This window comes from Coloeus monedula (assembly GCF_965178545.1).
Source record: "Coloeus monedula genome assembly, chromosome: 13".
In the NCBI taxonomy this organism is placed as follows: domain Eukaryota; kingdom Metazoa; phylum Chordata; class Aves; order Passeriformes; family Corvidae; genus Coloeus; species Coloeus monedula.
The window spans coordinates 5658876-5674861 of NC_138793.1; the positions used below are offsets into that span (position 1 = coordinate 5658876).

At 39.7% G+C, this 15986-nt stretch overlaps 1 protein-coding gene across 1 annotated transcript in view; it reads left to right on the top strand.

The window, feature by feature from the left end:
- Nucleotides 1-14504, top strand: part of TSHZ3 (teashirt zinc finger homeobox 3) — a 61677-nt gene extending 47173 nt beyond the window's left edge. The window contains exon 2 of the mRNA XM_082290251.1: nt 11212-14504. Coding sequence (XP_082146377.1) covers nt 11212-14411 — 3200 coding nt within the window. The 3' untranslated portion in view covers nt 14412-14504. The remainder of the gene's footprint in view (nt 1-11211) is intronic.
- The last annotated feature ends 1482 nt before the right edge of the window (nt 14505-15986 follow it).

Here is a 15986-nt window from a genome sequence, read left to right on the forward strand (position 1 = left end):
AGTGTTTTTGCATAATCTTACATTTTGACAGAACTCTTCAGCTGCTTTTTATTGTCAGTGCTCTGCAATCAGTAATACTTTTTCCTTGACATTTACTTTGTCATTATAAATCTTGTAAGTGGTCATTTAACTTGTTCAGTATGCATGTAAGAATATCATTACGAACACATTTGAAAAATGTCTTCCTGTTGAGGAACTATTGTGAAAGTAAACTTAAAAAAACCCTAAATGAAGTAGGTTGATGAGTGACTTTGTGAAATAAATACCTGTCTGTGAGCATCTTCATGCACATTTCAAGGATGATTTTAAATCATCAAATTCAACATGCATGTTGGATTTTTTTAAATCTGTTACTTTTTTAATACTGTTGTTCAGTTATGATCATTTACATCTGACTGACCAAAATTAAACTCTTATGATCCATAAGCATTCATAATTACATACTGCATGTAACATTAATAGTCAATATAATAAACCTTCATCTTTATTGAAGCATCTCTTGTTTCTACAGCAGTTCTTTAATCTATCTCAATAGATTTCTAGTGTACAGCTCATATAGATTTGGTCAGTGACAAGGGTTAGAGTAGTCTTGTAGAACATTTACTTGTAGCTGTGAAAAGCCCACATTCATCAGAGGATTAGGTCGATCAGATTGTACCAGGATCAATGGAAGGACTGTGTGATCCCTCTTAGGCTGTAATGTGTTCACCTTCTTTGGAGAGAATTCACATACACACACATTTCTCTGTCTTAAAGCCATTTATCTCAGAATGTCAAATTGCAATAATTAACCATTATTGATCTTAAATTCAATTAACTTCATTAACACAGGTCATGGTGAGGGTGCTGGTAAGGGAAAGGCTCTTGACAAGTGTCTTTTCTTATATGACATTGAATGTTCACAATCATGGCTATAAACTATTCATACTGTGCCACAGGAACATCTTTTAAAAATGACAGGAGTTTGGTTGGTGGCTCTGAAGCGACATTTTAATCCCCTCCCCCTCGTCTCCTAGTTCTCAGGGTTTTCCAGCAAATTTTCTATTCAGGAATCAGTGAACCATTTGTTTCTAGCACATTATCTTAGTGTGACATTATAGCAAACCCCACCTATTCAAACACCCTTCTGTTCAATAGGTAGTGGTAGATAGACACTCCTTTACAGCAGTGTATATTAGTATGGTTAGCAAATGAGTGAAATGAATATTCAGTGCTTCTTTCTGCTCTACATACAAAACGAGCTGGGGCCATCTTGCAGAGGTAATCCTGAGAATCTCTGCTTGCTTCAACTCCTAAGATTCATATTGCAGTCAATAGTTTTTCTTAAATGAGGGCTGAATAGCAACTGTGAAAGGACACAAAGCTTTGTTGGCCCACACTGAGCTCCTTTCTTAATAGAAGAACTTCATTATAAGCACAAGTTCACAATAGCTGAAATTGTGATTGAAATCATTTGGATTTCTACTATACCATTCATACAGATGTATAGAGTTTATTGTAAGGAGGCACTGCAGCCAAAATAGCTATTGAAACTACTGTAGAAAGGGCTTCAATGGGAGATGCAAGTTTGCAACAAAATGAAGGATCAGGCTGAAGGTCTTTTGGTACATTCTGAATGTCTTAAGTAGTCATGATTATTTACAAATAAATCACCAAGTAGAATGATGCACTGTAAAGTATTGAAGCATTTTAGGTGAAATCTTGATTTTTAAAAATTTCACAGTGAAGGTGGCAGCTACAGAGATGTGAGTTAATATTAGTACAGCTAAACACAAATACAGCACCAAATTCTAGTTACTGTAAAACTTGTAAGATGTGGGCAAATTAGGAGCAACTAAATATGTGGGAAGATCACAGAAAGTAAAGTGCAAGATTTTTTCTTGGTGTAAAAAAAAGGCTAAACCATAATCAGAAGACTGAGAAATGTGCATAAAGAGAAATGACAACATCAGTTTTGTTCAGAAACAGATTTCTGTGACAATTAAATGGTCATTTTGTCACTACATTTGCTATTTCCACTCCACTATACAAAGCATTTACTGAGAAGAGGCAGGGCAGAAGCAGAATGGTTTGATTACTGCATTTGAAGAAACTGAAGTTCCCTTACAACATCTGTTTGCTCAGTGAAGGATTATAATAATTACGAGCTATTAGAGCCATATTGAGAACTTCTATGCTCATGGCTGCTTATCCCAGAGTTGGCTGTGAATCTTGTATTAGTTTGTGGAATGCCCTGTGTGCTTTTCAGTGATTAAAAGATGCCACCCAAATGTCTGGTATCAAGCAGAGATTGTGTCACTCTGTGTTCTGCTACCAATTCATACAGAGAATTTGGCTTCATCTTGCCAGGATGTTGACAGTGACTTTTAACTAACAAGAAAACAGCCCCCAAAACCAAACTTTTTTTCTTTTTTTTAATGTTCTGGTAAATATTTTTGTCCATTTGAGGAAATAGTAATTCTGGGCTTAGAAAAATTCTGCAGAGTCCAAAGAACAATTAGGTTCGAGTGTAACATGAAGCTTTTTTCTCTGCTGCTGAACTCCTATCTCCCACTGTCATGTGTGCTTGCACGGAGTGGGACTCTCGAGCAAGTCTGTAGTACTTCACACCAAGCAACTGCCTTGGAAACCAAGGAAAAGCCACTTTTGTCTAACCTAAGAGTGGATCACATTTATTCATGTTGAATAATTTATATGACAAATATAGGTGGGGGTTTTTCCTGTTAATAATGGGCTTGGTCATTGAATTTGTGACGTTTATGCGAAATTTTTGAGACTGGAGCTGCTTGTGAACTGATACTTCACCAGTCTCTGCCTGGTTCCCCAATCCCTGGTGGTGTTTCCCCTTTGTGGCTGGGTAGCTGACCCTTAACACACCCCATGGACAGTGAGGAACTTCATGCTCCTTGGAATGGTGTCCATTTGTTACTTTGGTGTACTTGGAGGAAGGGTATCCTTTCCTGGGGAAGGTGGAGGGGTGGGGAGGGGAGGAAGAGAAGGGTGCTACAGGAATGTTGATGAAATGGGGACACAAGACTCTGGACTGAATCAAACCGAGGAGCGGTTGAGAATTCCCAGTGGGTGCTCACAGCCTCTGTTGCTCATTTGCCTACTTGGTCTAGTCCTAGTGGTGCTTGTGAAAGTCTGGTTATGTGGTGATGGGGAGGCCAAGAAGGATTTTTTTTGTCCTTTTTCAACCAGAAATTCCAGGCATATGCCCTAGAGGCTGTTCAAATCTCTACTCCCCCAGAGTGCAAAGGGGAAAGGAGATGGATTCTACAAATTACCATAGCAAGGAAGGCCCTTCTGTCATTGTGGCCATCCATAACGTTTCTCAGCCTTTCAACTGGGTTACTGTCAACCCTGCCTTACTTCTGGTGACCACCCATGGGCACACACCGTGGAACATGAACAGTTACCTGGCCGTGGTACTTTTGGCAGTCAGTTGTGTTGTGTATGTGTGACTGCAAATTTTGGTCAAAACCCTTAAAAATCTGTTCTTCCTGGCCAGGCAGTCTCCAAACTCTTATTCTTGTGAAGTTTCTTGTAAGCATGTCATTCACTCCTGACTGTACAAGAATGATACCTGAAGAAAGTCTCTTTAGAAATCCATATGATTTTGTTCGTTATACGTGGGAGTAACTTTGACCTTGGGTCTCATCCAAGGTTTTTTAATATTTGGATCCCTTCTTGTCAAAAGCCATTTGTAGAAGGTAGCACATGAACTCTTCAAGTGAGACAGATTTCAGACTTATTCTCGTGCAACCCTACCCGTAGAAGAGCACACTGCAGTGTGATGGGATCAGGTGCTCTTCTCCACATCGGAAAAAAGTGGTGTTATGTTTCAAGGGTGGGTAATTCGAGCAGGTTTTAGAAAAAAACTCTGCTCAGCATGTTAAATTCAGGGAGTTTAGGCCTCAGGGAGAAATCAAGGCAGGGTGTAGTTTTGGAGGAGGGAGGCATGATCCATCATGTTCCATCTCCAGCACAGGTCTGGCAGAGTGGGTGTCACAGTGTACCTGAGTCTTGCTGTGTGCTGGGAACAGAGAGCTCCTCGGAGGAGAGTTGTGACAATACTTCAAAAACCTTCCCTATTTTCCCCATTGGGAAAAGGAGTTTGCTGGCAGTCTGCAGGTACAGCACTCACTGGATCCCAGCAGCTTGGCTCAGAGGAGATCTGTAACCACAGGCTCTGGGTTGTGCTCAGCACATGCACCTGTGGGTATTTCACTGGCTGAAGTAATTGTTTCAGCTGAAAACTGGCAATTATTTTCAATTATACACATATATTGTATTCACATAAACACACTGTGAAGAAACATAGGAACAGAACAAACTTAAGTCATCTTTTCATGTTTTGTGTAAATAGCTGAATTATATGTATTAACCTACAGGAGTAACAGGCTCCTTCACTTGTCTTCTTGTATAGCACCAGACAATTAACTTTTAACTTCTTTTCAGGTTTTCAGCTGTAAACTGTGGGTAAGAATCCTTCTTCCACAAGGCTGATGAGAAAAATAAAGCACTCACTGAACACCTCAGTTAAGCGATGCTGTCCAACAGTGCCAAGTTGTTTTTAAGCCATCATTTCATATTATGGTATCCTGGTTTTTCAGGTGTATATTTAATAAAGAAGATAATACATAAATGTGAGGTTTGCACTTTGTCATTCAAGAAACATCTAAATAGTATTTGGTTTCAGAAAAATGAATGCCTCCCTTATCAGAATTAGTAGCAGTTTTTTAATGTTTTCTCTCTCACTTGGGAGTGGCCTGTATGATGTTTCTTGTGGTAGCTTGAATAGGAGACCTGAGTCCCATACCTTCCTTTAAACTAGGCAAAACCCAGGGGAGTTTGGAATACAGTGACATGAGGAAAAGGTAGATGTAGCCTGATGTACAATTGCTTTGTTCTGTGCTTAGGTGGCCCACCCTTTAATGACATATAAACTAATTCCTTGCTATCATCTCTTCACTGTGTGTTCTTGTCCATGTTATTCCCATCTCTTAACACTTGCAGTTGATTTGGCCTCTCTGAAGTCTCTCCAAATGTAATACCAGTCCAGGATGCTGAATCAGAGCAGCTGGCTAGCTTCCTCCAGCCTATTTCTGAGCTCTCTGTGGCAGACAGCTGCAGTATTTTCACGAAGGAACAAAGTACACTTCAAAGTTTTCAGTGCCTAATGATAGCCACCCATTAGATTGGCATCCTTTGTCACATCCATCCACATCACTTCCCAGGGACTTAATCCTACGCTCCCACTGGCATGAAAAGGCTGCAGATATATCAACATACAAAAAATCCAGCTAAACAAGCATTAATCATGCACATCACATCAAATTAACATGTTCAAAATTAATATTCTTGACCTTGCCAGTGGGCAGAATAATCCGTCTTGCAGTAGGCTTGCACTCCGGTGCGAGGTACCAGGGACTTGAGCCGACGTGCGAGAGAAGTGCTGACCTCTTCACTTGGAAATAACATTTCTCTCCCATAATAGACAGTCTTGCCTCTATGAAACAGAACCTTTGACCTTTCTAACAGGAATAATGTCCCTGTCAAGGTGCTGGGTAATCAGTATTGCCATGCCCGTTTAGAGACTGTTGTCATTTGCCACTCTTGTAAACAGGGCAGTGACTGCTGCCTCCCATCCTGACTGCCTAATGAGGAATATGCGAACATCTCTGTCAAGGAGTGAAGTCTCAAATACAATTTCAGTTACATGGGAATTATCAGTTAGTCTCAGTATAGAAATAGCTCATGTTGTGGGTGAAATGTTTGCCTTTCTTGCTGTGAGTGGAAGGCCTGTGGAGTGGGAGTTTTCTAACAGACTAATATAACTCTTTTATATGCCTTCATTTGCATTAGGTCTTTGATTGACTCCATCCACTGAGCTGGTTTTCTCTTGCCTCTGTTCATTAATTTTGTGAATAAGGTTCATTGGCACAGTCAGATCATCTCCATTGCTGCAGTTCCTCGGTTGGCTTTCTCTGCACTGGTCTTGGGACTGAGCCTCCTTTTAACTCCAAATGGTCCCACCAAAACTGGGGACTCTGGGGTTTTTTCAAAGATTACTTAAATATTAAGAAAAAAATTCTGTTAATTTCTCAGGTGGCTGGTGTCTGCTTTAAGACAGAATGGGACAGGTATTTTGGAAAACGCCGTGCACTGCCAGCAGTGGCAGTGACAGGAGCCACCTCTTACGCGGCGCCGCACAATGGGGAGCGAGAGTCGGGATGCAGAGGGAGTTTCTCTGGCAGAGTCCTACTCACTGCTCCACTTTATGATCTAATGTGATCCTTTTTCCCTGTTTCTTTTTTACTGGGAATATAATATTGATCCTGTAAGCATTGGGAGCATTCCTGTTCTTGATCCTGTTCTGCTGCTCTCTATTTCCAAGTGTGGAACATTTATGGGCTCAGATTCTTTAAGGAATGAGAAGGATTTTTCCCGATGAACTCAAAATCAGATGGTTTGGGAGATGACCCTTTGTATTGCTTCATGATTTTGAATGATGCGTAGCAAAGTTGATCTAATTTTTTTTTTAATAAGAAACCATTTGGTTAAAGCAAAAATATTTCCAAGGAACTGAGTGGTTTTGATAAGCTTTAGTAGTTGAGCATTTTTAATGTGAGAAGAATATTGGAATGTTTTGTTCCTTTTTCAAGCAAACAGCACATACACTAGTTTAAATATACCCCCAGTGAGCTAATTAAAACAAAAGAAAAAATTTTGGCAAGAAAAAACATAATTAAAACAAGAAATTTCAATAGTATTGAAATGAAATATTTGGATACATCCAAGCCAAAATATATGGTCTCAGCTGCAATTTTCAGGAAATGAGGGAAAAATTGTGCATATAATTGGGTTTTGGAGAACAGTAAAATATGCTTTTAGCGCTGTGGTCTTGCATTTCCAAACAATCCCAAGAAGGTGTGTGTCCAGCCACATCACAGGGGGATGTTGCCATGGGGGGGATGACAGCCACGCAGTGTTTTTGCTGTTTCTGCTGAAGAGGAGCTCTGGCAGTGGGGGTGGAGGTGGCAGCTGTGGTGCCGGTGAGCCCAGGACATCAGCAGGCACAGCTGCTCTGGCTCCACGGGGGCTTTCTCTGCCTCTGGAGACACAGTGGGCTGGTGACACCTCTCTGCTCTCGTGCAGTAGATCCCTGGTGTCTGTGCAGAGCCAGGTATATGAGTTTATTACTGTCTATGCAATATGTAGATCATTTTGGACAGTGATGGATCACAATTTATTTCCACTGGCAAAGAAATGATCCATAGCTCAGTTATGAAGGTAATTCCCTATTGTGTGGAAATGAATTGCATTATACCACAGCTTACTGTTATGTATTGATATCAAATGTGTTAATTTCATTGTTACCTAGCACTTTAGTTAATAATTATAACAAATATTAATGAAGGAACTATCTGTTCTCAATCTCTGTGTGGCTGTACCTGCAAGATGTTTCTGAACCCCTTTGATATCCTCCTCTTCTCTAGCAGCTGAGGGCCACGCCAGGCAACAGCTTTCCACTTTTTGTCAAATACTGTGTCACAGTGACACCACTGCTCAATTTGTGGGCAATTTCCTGTGGGTTATGGTGCCCTGTGAGATGTAAGCTAAACACTTTTTTGAGGACTGTGATTTTTTTTTTGTCTTTTTTTCTGGAAAAACAAAACCCAGAACTGCCTAATTTCTTTCATTTCCACTCTTATTAACTTCTGCTGCTAGAATTGCCTTTAAAGTTGTTTCTTTTCCCCTCAGACTTTGCTGTTGAGGCATTGAAGAACAGTTTTACAGATGCCCTGCTGTTCAAACATTTATTCTACACTTGAAAAATATCAAACTACAAGTCTTTTTGTCTTTTTTTTTCTTTTATTTTCTTTTTTTTTACATAATAAGAGGGTAATGGCTAAGTAAGGATGGGCTGCAGACAGTGCTTCTTTTAGACAGTCTGTCCTCCAGGCAGTGAATCTCAGTGGAAAACCTTTCTACCATCTCCTCCTGATTTTGTTCTCTTCTTTCACAGTCTCTGCTTTTCCTGTAGGTACTTCACCAAATAAGAAATTTCTCTGCTATGGGCCTCCTTGTCCTTATTTCTGGTGCAGTGAGGCTGTTACCTTCCTCTGTGCTTATATAGACCATTTGTTGCCCCTGTGCAAGGTGTGGTGAGGCAGGGACACATTCCACTAGACCAGGTTCCATCCCTTCTCTCCTTTGTGCAGGGGAAGGAGCAGAAGGAGCCCTTGGAACTGTCATTTCTTCGAAGTTGCAGATTGCTGGGTTAAATTCCACACTGTCGTTTGTGCCTCATTTCCTGCATTTCTGGATCAAAGACTGATGTCACAAGTTGGCTTCACAACTTGAGCTTAGGAAGGGGAACAGCTATAGAGGAGGCAGCTCCTGGTTAACACGCAAATATGCTTGATAGTTGGTGAAAAGGGCAAAGAAAGCATGAAAGGTAAATAGATTTACATTTAAATGAGCCACATGCTGGAGGTTTTCCCTAATGTAAAAGTCACTCTCTAAAAAAGCTGTGAATGTGACAAGTCTTTCAGTTCAAACAAAATTCGTAAGACTTCAGCAGTAAGAGAAATAAAAATGTAAAGAATAACACACTAATTAGGGAGTTGGTTCTGTGCACTCTGTGTTGGTGGGCAATGGGTCCCAGGAGGGCTTTCCATGGTGTGCAGGGATGGAGCCCTTGGATTTGGAATGTGATGTGGTGGTGGGAATGAGTGGCACACACTCAGACTGGTGTTCAATAGCCAGAAAAAACTAAAGACAGGTCCACTCAGAGTGCCCTGGTGTGCCCCCCCAGCCTGCAGGTGTCAATGAGGTCTCTTTAAGGCAGGCAGCGTGGTGATAACTTTGTGTGAAACAACTTTGGGTGATAATTGTGAATAGGAAATTATTATGCAGTTTCAAAACAGAGGCAAAGAAACAGGAGTTGCAAAAGAAAATCTGTTTCCACAAGGTGGAATAGGAAAAGGGTACATTTGCTTCCAAATCAGAGGTTTCATGCCATGATTCCTTCCTTCCATCCTTCCTTATTCCTATCAGTAGGATTTGGTGTGGTTGAAAGAGAGGCAGTTAACAGTCAGTTGTCTGCACACTATCAGTAGTTATACAAAATTGTTCAACTTTAGAGAGTAGTTTGAACTGCTTTGGTCTCCTTTGCTAAAGTCCTGAAAATCCACTTTTTTAGATTCTATGTAGTAGTTTTGTTTCAAGTATTTGCAGGAGAGATGCTATACCTTACTGCTAATTGCTGCAGTGTCTGACATATATAGATATATGTGATATAAAAATAATATTATTTTTTCAAAATATTTTGAAAAGGCATAAAATAGAGCAAAACAGCACATCTCTGTTTCATTGTATGGAGAGTGGTATGCTTGTTTCCACAGTCTGATCTTCGTACCAGCACCTTTGAAGCATCTTATGATAAAGTTTTTTAACATAATTCTTTCAAACTATGTGCTCCCAAGCCTTAAAAATAGGACCCTTGCTGCTCGAATTTTCTGCATTGAAATTATCTGAACTGAAATATTTTAATCATTATTATGTGTTGCTCATATGTGATATGTTTGTGCTTTCAAAGGTTTAACTTGTATTCTGAGGATCAGATTATAACTTTACATGCTTGGAGGAGGATTTGCTACCATTCAACCATATGAAAGAACAGTAGTGAATATTTTGTATAACCTAACTGAATGAAGAAATACTCCATGTGAAACTAAAAGCCTGATTTCATTGTCACTTTAACAGTTGTTTTGTCTCTTGTGGTTTTCTGATAACATTTAAACATATTTTCCCTGAAAGAATTTTGCAAGGTTTAATACTGTGTGTGTGATACCTACTGTAGTGTTCTACATTTTTCAGTCTGTTGGTTAAAGTAGGGCTTTTCGGGGTGTAAACTGTTGTCTTCTCTGCACTGTTGCCTGCAGAAACAAGCTATAGATTGCTCAGGATACAAATACCCTACCATTTCCAGATGTGTTGCAGAGAAGGGCAACTGCAGAGAAGTCAGGTGTCTTTAACCACAGATTCTACCGAAAATGTGACTTTTTTCAGTTTATAATTATCTTTGTGAGAGGTTTTAAATACCACTGAAGAGAGTCATATTCCATTTTTGCTTTCGTGCAAATTAATGCATTATATAGAAATAGATAATTTTGATTAGTTAATGATCCCTTTTTAAATGTTACCATAATTTTCTTGCCTATAGAAAAAACTTAGGTAGATGTAGTATATGTAGAACAGAAGCATAGAAGCACCATGGAAAAAAAGAATTGTTTACTGTCAGTTGCCAACTGTCCTATTCAAGAAGAGTATCTTAGATTTACATCACCAGTTGCATTACTTGAGGGGAAAAAAAGACAGGATCCCTGTTGGGTGTCCGTGTAGCTTATGCTGAGTAAATATTGACAAAGTAGTCTAAAGAGCAAACACTTTGACATTTGTAAGGTCCACTGGAAGGTCTTGTATATATTTATACAGCAAGAATGAGTGCAGCATACCAATTTTGTTGAACTAGCTCCTGACATAATTCTGCATGGGCTTTCTTGTTGAGGAAGTGTTTAAATGGGAATGGGACATTTGTTACACTCACAAAGAATGTCCTCAAATTGCTCTGAATGAGTTGTTTCCACAGGTTACATCACTTGCATTTAACCATCTCCTCTAAAATGTGGCACTGCTAATAATGATAGCTTTAAAAAAATCTAATTTTTAAAATTTATTTTAACTGGGAATTTTTTTACTTCGTAGAAATTCTTGATGTTTGTTGTGCTCTATATTTATTAAAGATTGAGTCTCAAAACTGTAATGAGCAAAAAATGCTTGCTTAATTTAAATTGTGAATCTGTCTGTTAAGAAATGCATTAGGGGTAGGAGAAGCATAAGACATATTAATTGACAGACAGGAACTGCTGTCTCTGAGGTTGATACAAGTAATTTATTACTTTAGAAATGAATGCCACCTCCAGAATGTGCTTCATTAATTTCAAATTTAGTTTTAATTTCAAGCTGTTGCCCCTTGAGAAGAATAAGGTGGCAAATTATGTTTGAAGAGCAGATTTTTTTTCTTGCTCTGAAGAAACACTAAATTTTAACTGTTTAATTTTACAAATAAGTACACTTCTTTGGCTAAAGCAAAAGTATGATGAGCAGAAACTAACTTGTATTTTCTTCTCTTCATCATAGCCTATGTTTCAGACGAACTAAAAGCAGCAGCGCTGGTGGAAGAAGATGTGGAACCTGATGAAAATGCAGTTGATGGGGAGCCTTCAGCAAAATATGCATGTCCAGAAAAAGACTTCAGTAAGAACTGCCAAAGCTACCAAAACTCTCCAGCAGCTGAGTTCTCTAGCCATGAAATGGACAGTGAGTCCCACATCAGTGAGACAAGTGACCGCATGGCAGACTTCGAGAGCAGCTCCATTAAAAATGAGGAAGAGAGCAAGGAGGTTTCCATACCACTGGAAGACTCTACAGTTTCTGATAGTTTAGAACAAATGAAAGCCGTGTATAATAACTTCCTCTCCAATTCCTACTGGTCCAATCTCAATTTGAACCTTCACCAGCCAATTTCGGAAAAAACCAACGGTAGCAGCAGCAGTAGCAGCAGCAGCAGCAGCAGTTGTGGAAGCGGCAGCTTTGACTGGCACCAGACTGCAATGGCCAAAACGCTGCAGCAAGTTTCACAGAGCAGAATTCTGCCTGAACCGAGCCTTTTTAGCACAGTCCAGCTGTACAGACAGAGCAGTAAGCTCTATGGCTCTATATTCACTGGAGCCAGTAAATTCCGCTGTAAAGACTGCAGTGCTGCCTACGATACTTTAGTAGAATTAACAGTGCACATGAATGAAACAGGACATTATCGAGATGACAACCATGAAACGGATAACAATAACCCCAAAAGATGGTCCAAACCTCGCAAACGTTCTTTGCTTGAAATGGAAGGGAAGGAGGATGCCCAGAAAGTGCTAAAGTGTATGTACTGTGGTCATTCATTTGAATCTCTTCAGGATTTGAGTGTTCATATGATCAAAACAAAACACTACCAAAAAGTGCCTCTGAAGGAACCTGTTACACCTGTAGCAGCAAAAATTATCCCAGCTACTAGAAAGAAAACATCACTGGAGCTTGAACTTCCAAGTTCTCCAGACTCCACGGGTGGGACACCAAAAGCAACAATCTCAGATACTAATGATGCACTTCAAAAGAATTCCAATCCCTACATTACGCCAAATAACCGCTACGGTCACCAGAATGGTGCCAGCTATGCCTGGCACTTTGAGGCGAGGAAATCCCAGATTCTGAAGTGCATGGAGTGTGGAAGTTCACATGACACCCTGCAGGAGCTCACAGCTCACATGATGGTGACGGGACATTTTATTAAAGTCACTAACTCTGCCATGAAAAAAGGGAAACCAATTATAGAAGCCCCAGCCACACCGACAATAACGTCCTTAGTAGATGAGAAGGTCCAGTCTGTGCCACTAGCTGCCACCACCTTTACATCTCCTTCCAACACACCTTCTAGTGTTTCCCCTAAATTAAATGTTGAGATTAAAAAAGAAGTAGATAAGGAAAGAGTCATTGCTGATGACAAAATGAAAGACAAAGAGAAGTCAAGTGAAGATGAGGAGAAATATGATATCTCCTCAAAATACCATTACTTGACTGAAAATGACCTAGAGGAAAGTCCTAAGGGGGGATTAGATATATTGAAGTCTTTAGAAAACACGGTTACATCAGCTATAAACAAAGCCCAGAATGGCACACCGAGCTGGGGTGGCTACCCCAGCATTCATGCTGCCTACCAGCTGCCTAATATGATGAAGCTGTCGTTGGGCTCATCTGGGAAGAGTACACCATTAAAACCTATGTTTGGAAACAATGAACTAGTATCACCAACTAAAAACCAGCCCTTGGTGTCTCCACCAAGCAGTCAGACCTCACCTGTGCCAAAAACAAACTTTCATGCCATGGAAGAATTGGTAAAGAAGGTCACTGAGAAGGTGGCTAAAGTGGAGGAGAAGATGAAAGAGCCTGAAGGAAAGCTTTCTCCACTGAAGCGTGCAACGCCTTCGCCATGCAGCAGTGAAGTCAGTGAACCCCTTAAGATGGAGCCCTCCAATGATGGTGGCTTCAAAAGCCAGCAGAACAGCCCAGTTCCTCAGAGAGATGGTTGCAAGGATAGTCCAGCTGTAGAACCCGTGGAGAACGGGAAGGAGCCTGTGAAGTCCATCGTAGGTTCTTTAAGTAGCAGCACAGCCATCATCACTGATCACCCTCCTGAACAGCCATTTGTAAATCCATTAAGTGCACTGCAATCCGTCATGAATATTCACCTTGGGAAGGCAGCAAAGCCATCTCTGCCTGCTCTGGATCCAATGAGCATGCTTTTTAAAATGAGCAACAGCTTGGCAGAAAAGGCTGCAGTGGCCACCCCACCTCTACAGTCCAAAAAATCAGACCACTTAGACCGTTATTTTTATCATGTCAACAATGACCAACCCATAGATTTGACGAAAGGCAAGAGTGACAAAAGCTGCTCTTTGGGTTCAGCGCTTTTGTCATCCACATCGACATCTTCTGCATCTTCTTCATCTACAGTGACAACAGCAAAGACATCTGCAGTCGTGTCATTCATGTCAAACTCGCCGCTACGCGAGAATGCCTTGTCAGATATATCTGATATGCTGAAGAACCTGACAGAAAGTCACACATCAAAATCTTCCACACCTTCCAGCATATCTGAGAAATCTGACATTGATGGTACCACAATAGAGGAACCAGAAGAGAGTACACCAGCTCAGAAAAGGAAGGGACGTCAGTCTAACTGGAACCCTCAGCACTTGCTCATATTGCAGGCCCAGTTTGCAGCCAGTTTACGGCAGACTTCAGAGGGAAAATACATCATGTCAGACTTGAGCCCTCAAGAAAGAATGCACATTTCCAGGTTTACGGGACTCTCAATGACCACAATTAGCCACTGGCTGGCCAATGTGAAATACCAGCTCCGAAGGACGGGGGGAACTAAGTTCCTTAAAAATTTGGACACTGGGCACCCAGTGTTCTTTTGTAATGACTGTGCTTCACAGATCAGAACTCCTTCAACTTATATCAGTCATCTTGAATCGCATCTGGGTTTCAGGTTAAGAGACTTGTCCAAACTGTCCAGTGAACAGATTAACAATCAGATAGCACAAGCAAAGTCACCATCTGAAAAACTGGTGACGTCTTCTCCAGAGGAAGATATCGGAACTTCTTATCAGTGCAAACTTTGTAACAGGACTTTTGCAAGCAAGCATGCTGTTAAACTTCATCTTAGTAAAACACATGGGAAGTCACCAGAGGATCATCTTCTGTATGTTTCGGAGTTAGAGAAGCAGTAGCATTTGCTTTTGATTAAAATAACTGTAATTTGCTTTGAGGAAAACTGTCAAAGACGCCTTAAAGCTACTGTTTAGTTCTTGGCACATGTTCTTATTTTAACTCCAGAGTCACTCTGGGCTGAACTGTTTTGTATAACTGTACAGTGTTTAAATAGAGGTGCATAATCAGCTGTTGTTACTGGTAAAATATGAAGGTTAAAATGCAGTGGTAAGTGTTTGGAACTTTGTGTAAATTGGATTTAGTTGCTGTGCATCCCTCTGATGCATCAAGCTGCATGCATTAACAGACAGTTTAATTAAGCATTTATAACTAATTCTGGTGCACTTTTTCATGTGACCTAAGTGTGCTGGTATTTCTCACCCTATAATCTTTAGCCCTCTGAGTACTTTGAAGCACTTTTGCATTAATTTGGTAAAAATGTAAGGATATGTGTTTTTTTTAGACCCTTACTAGCTTAGTTCTGATTACTAATATGAACCTCCATTTATGCAGAGGTGTCTCACACCTTGAAATTTAAAAATATAATTTTCACATTGAAACATAGATGTATATATTGTATAGATTTCAAAATCTCTTATGGAAAATGTGATTGTGGTTAATGCCATTTTCTTTTTTTTCAGCATTTTTAGCAGCAGCAGGGTTTGTACCTGATAAGCCCCAGGTATAAACCGCACCTATATATAGTGTATATTTCATTTTTTTTTAGATCTAACAGTTTTTCCTTTAACAATCAAACATTGTAAATTATGTGATAAAAGATACCACAGATAGCATTTATAAAGTATTCAGAAACATTATTCTTAAAGCAAAATATGTTTTGCTTTGTTTTGCTATACAGTACATCTATATTAAGAGAGGTTCATGTTTAAATTATACATATTTATTAGTGTTGCTATCATTTGTTTGGTTTTTTTTTTTTTCTTTTTTTTTTAAACTGTCTGAAGAAACAGAAGCCACGGACTGCATTCCTGGCATGCATTCTAACTGTTTTGCACAACATGTCTTTTAAAGGTATTTATTAGTAAAAAAAAATAAAAATAAAATAAAAAGAGAAAATTCAAAATAAACTCAGTGCTCAAAGGGTTAAATCTATTTGAAAAACTTGTACTGTATTTCCTAAACATTGATAAAGCCTTTAAAATGTTTGTACTGTAATACTTTGCTTAAAAAGTTATGAGGCATTCTGTGATATAACCTCTTTTACTTATTTATAAGCGCTCTTGGTTGTTATTTCCTATTGTAGAATGCCTTTTTATTTCAATTGGTAACTTTCTGTTTTGTTCTGCCTAATTATTCTCCCAAGATTCCATACTGCAGCTTTATCTTTAGGCATATGAAAGGTAACCCGTGGTTACCAGCACACTAAGTGATTCTGTTCGTCTCCATTTTTGGCAGTTAATTTGCAGAAGTAACTGACAGCTGACACCATATGAGAATCTATGTATAAAATATTGGCATGTAAACAGCACAGACACTGTAATGCACTCTGTGCCCTGTTTTGTTGTTGACAATGAAGCACCATTATATGACTCTTCATATAACCTTTTTTTCTACAGCAGCATTAAAATTGTCTT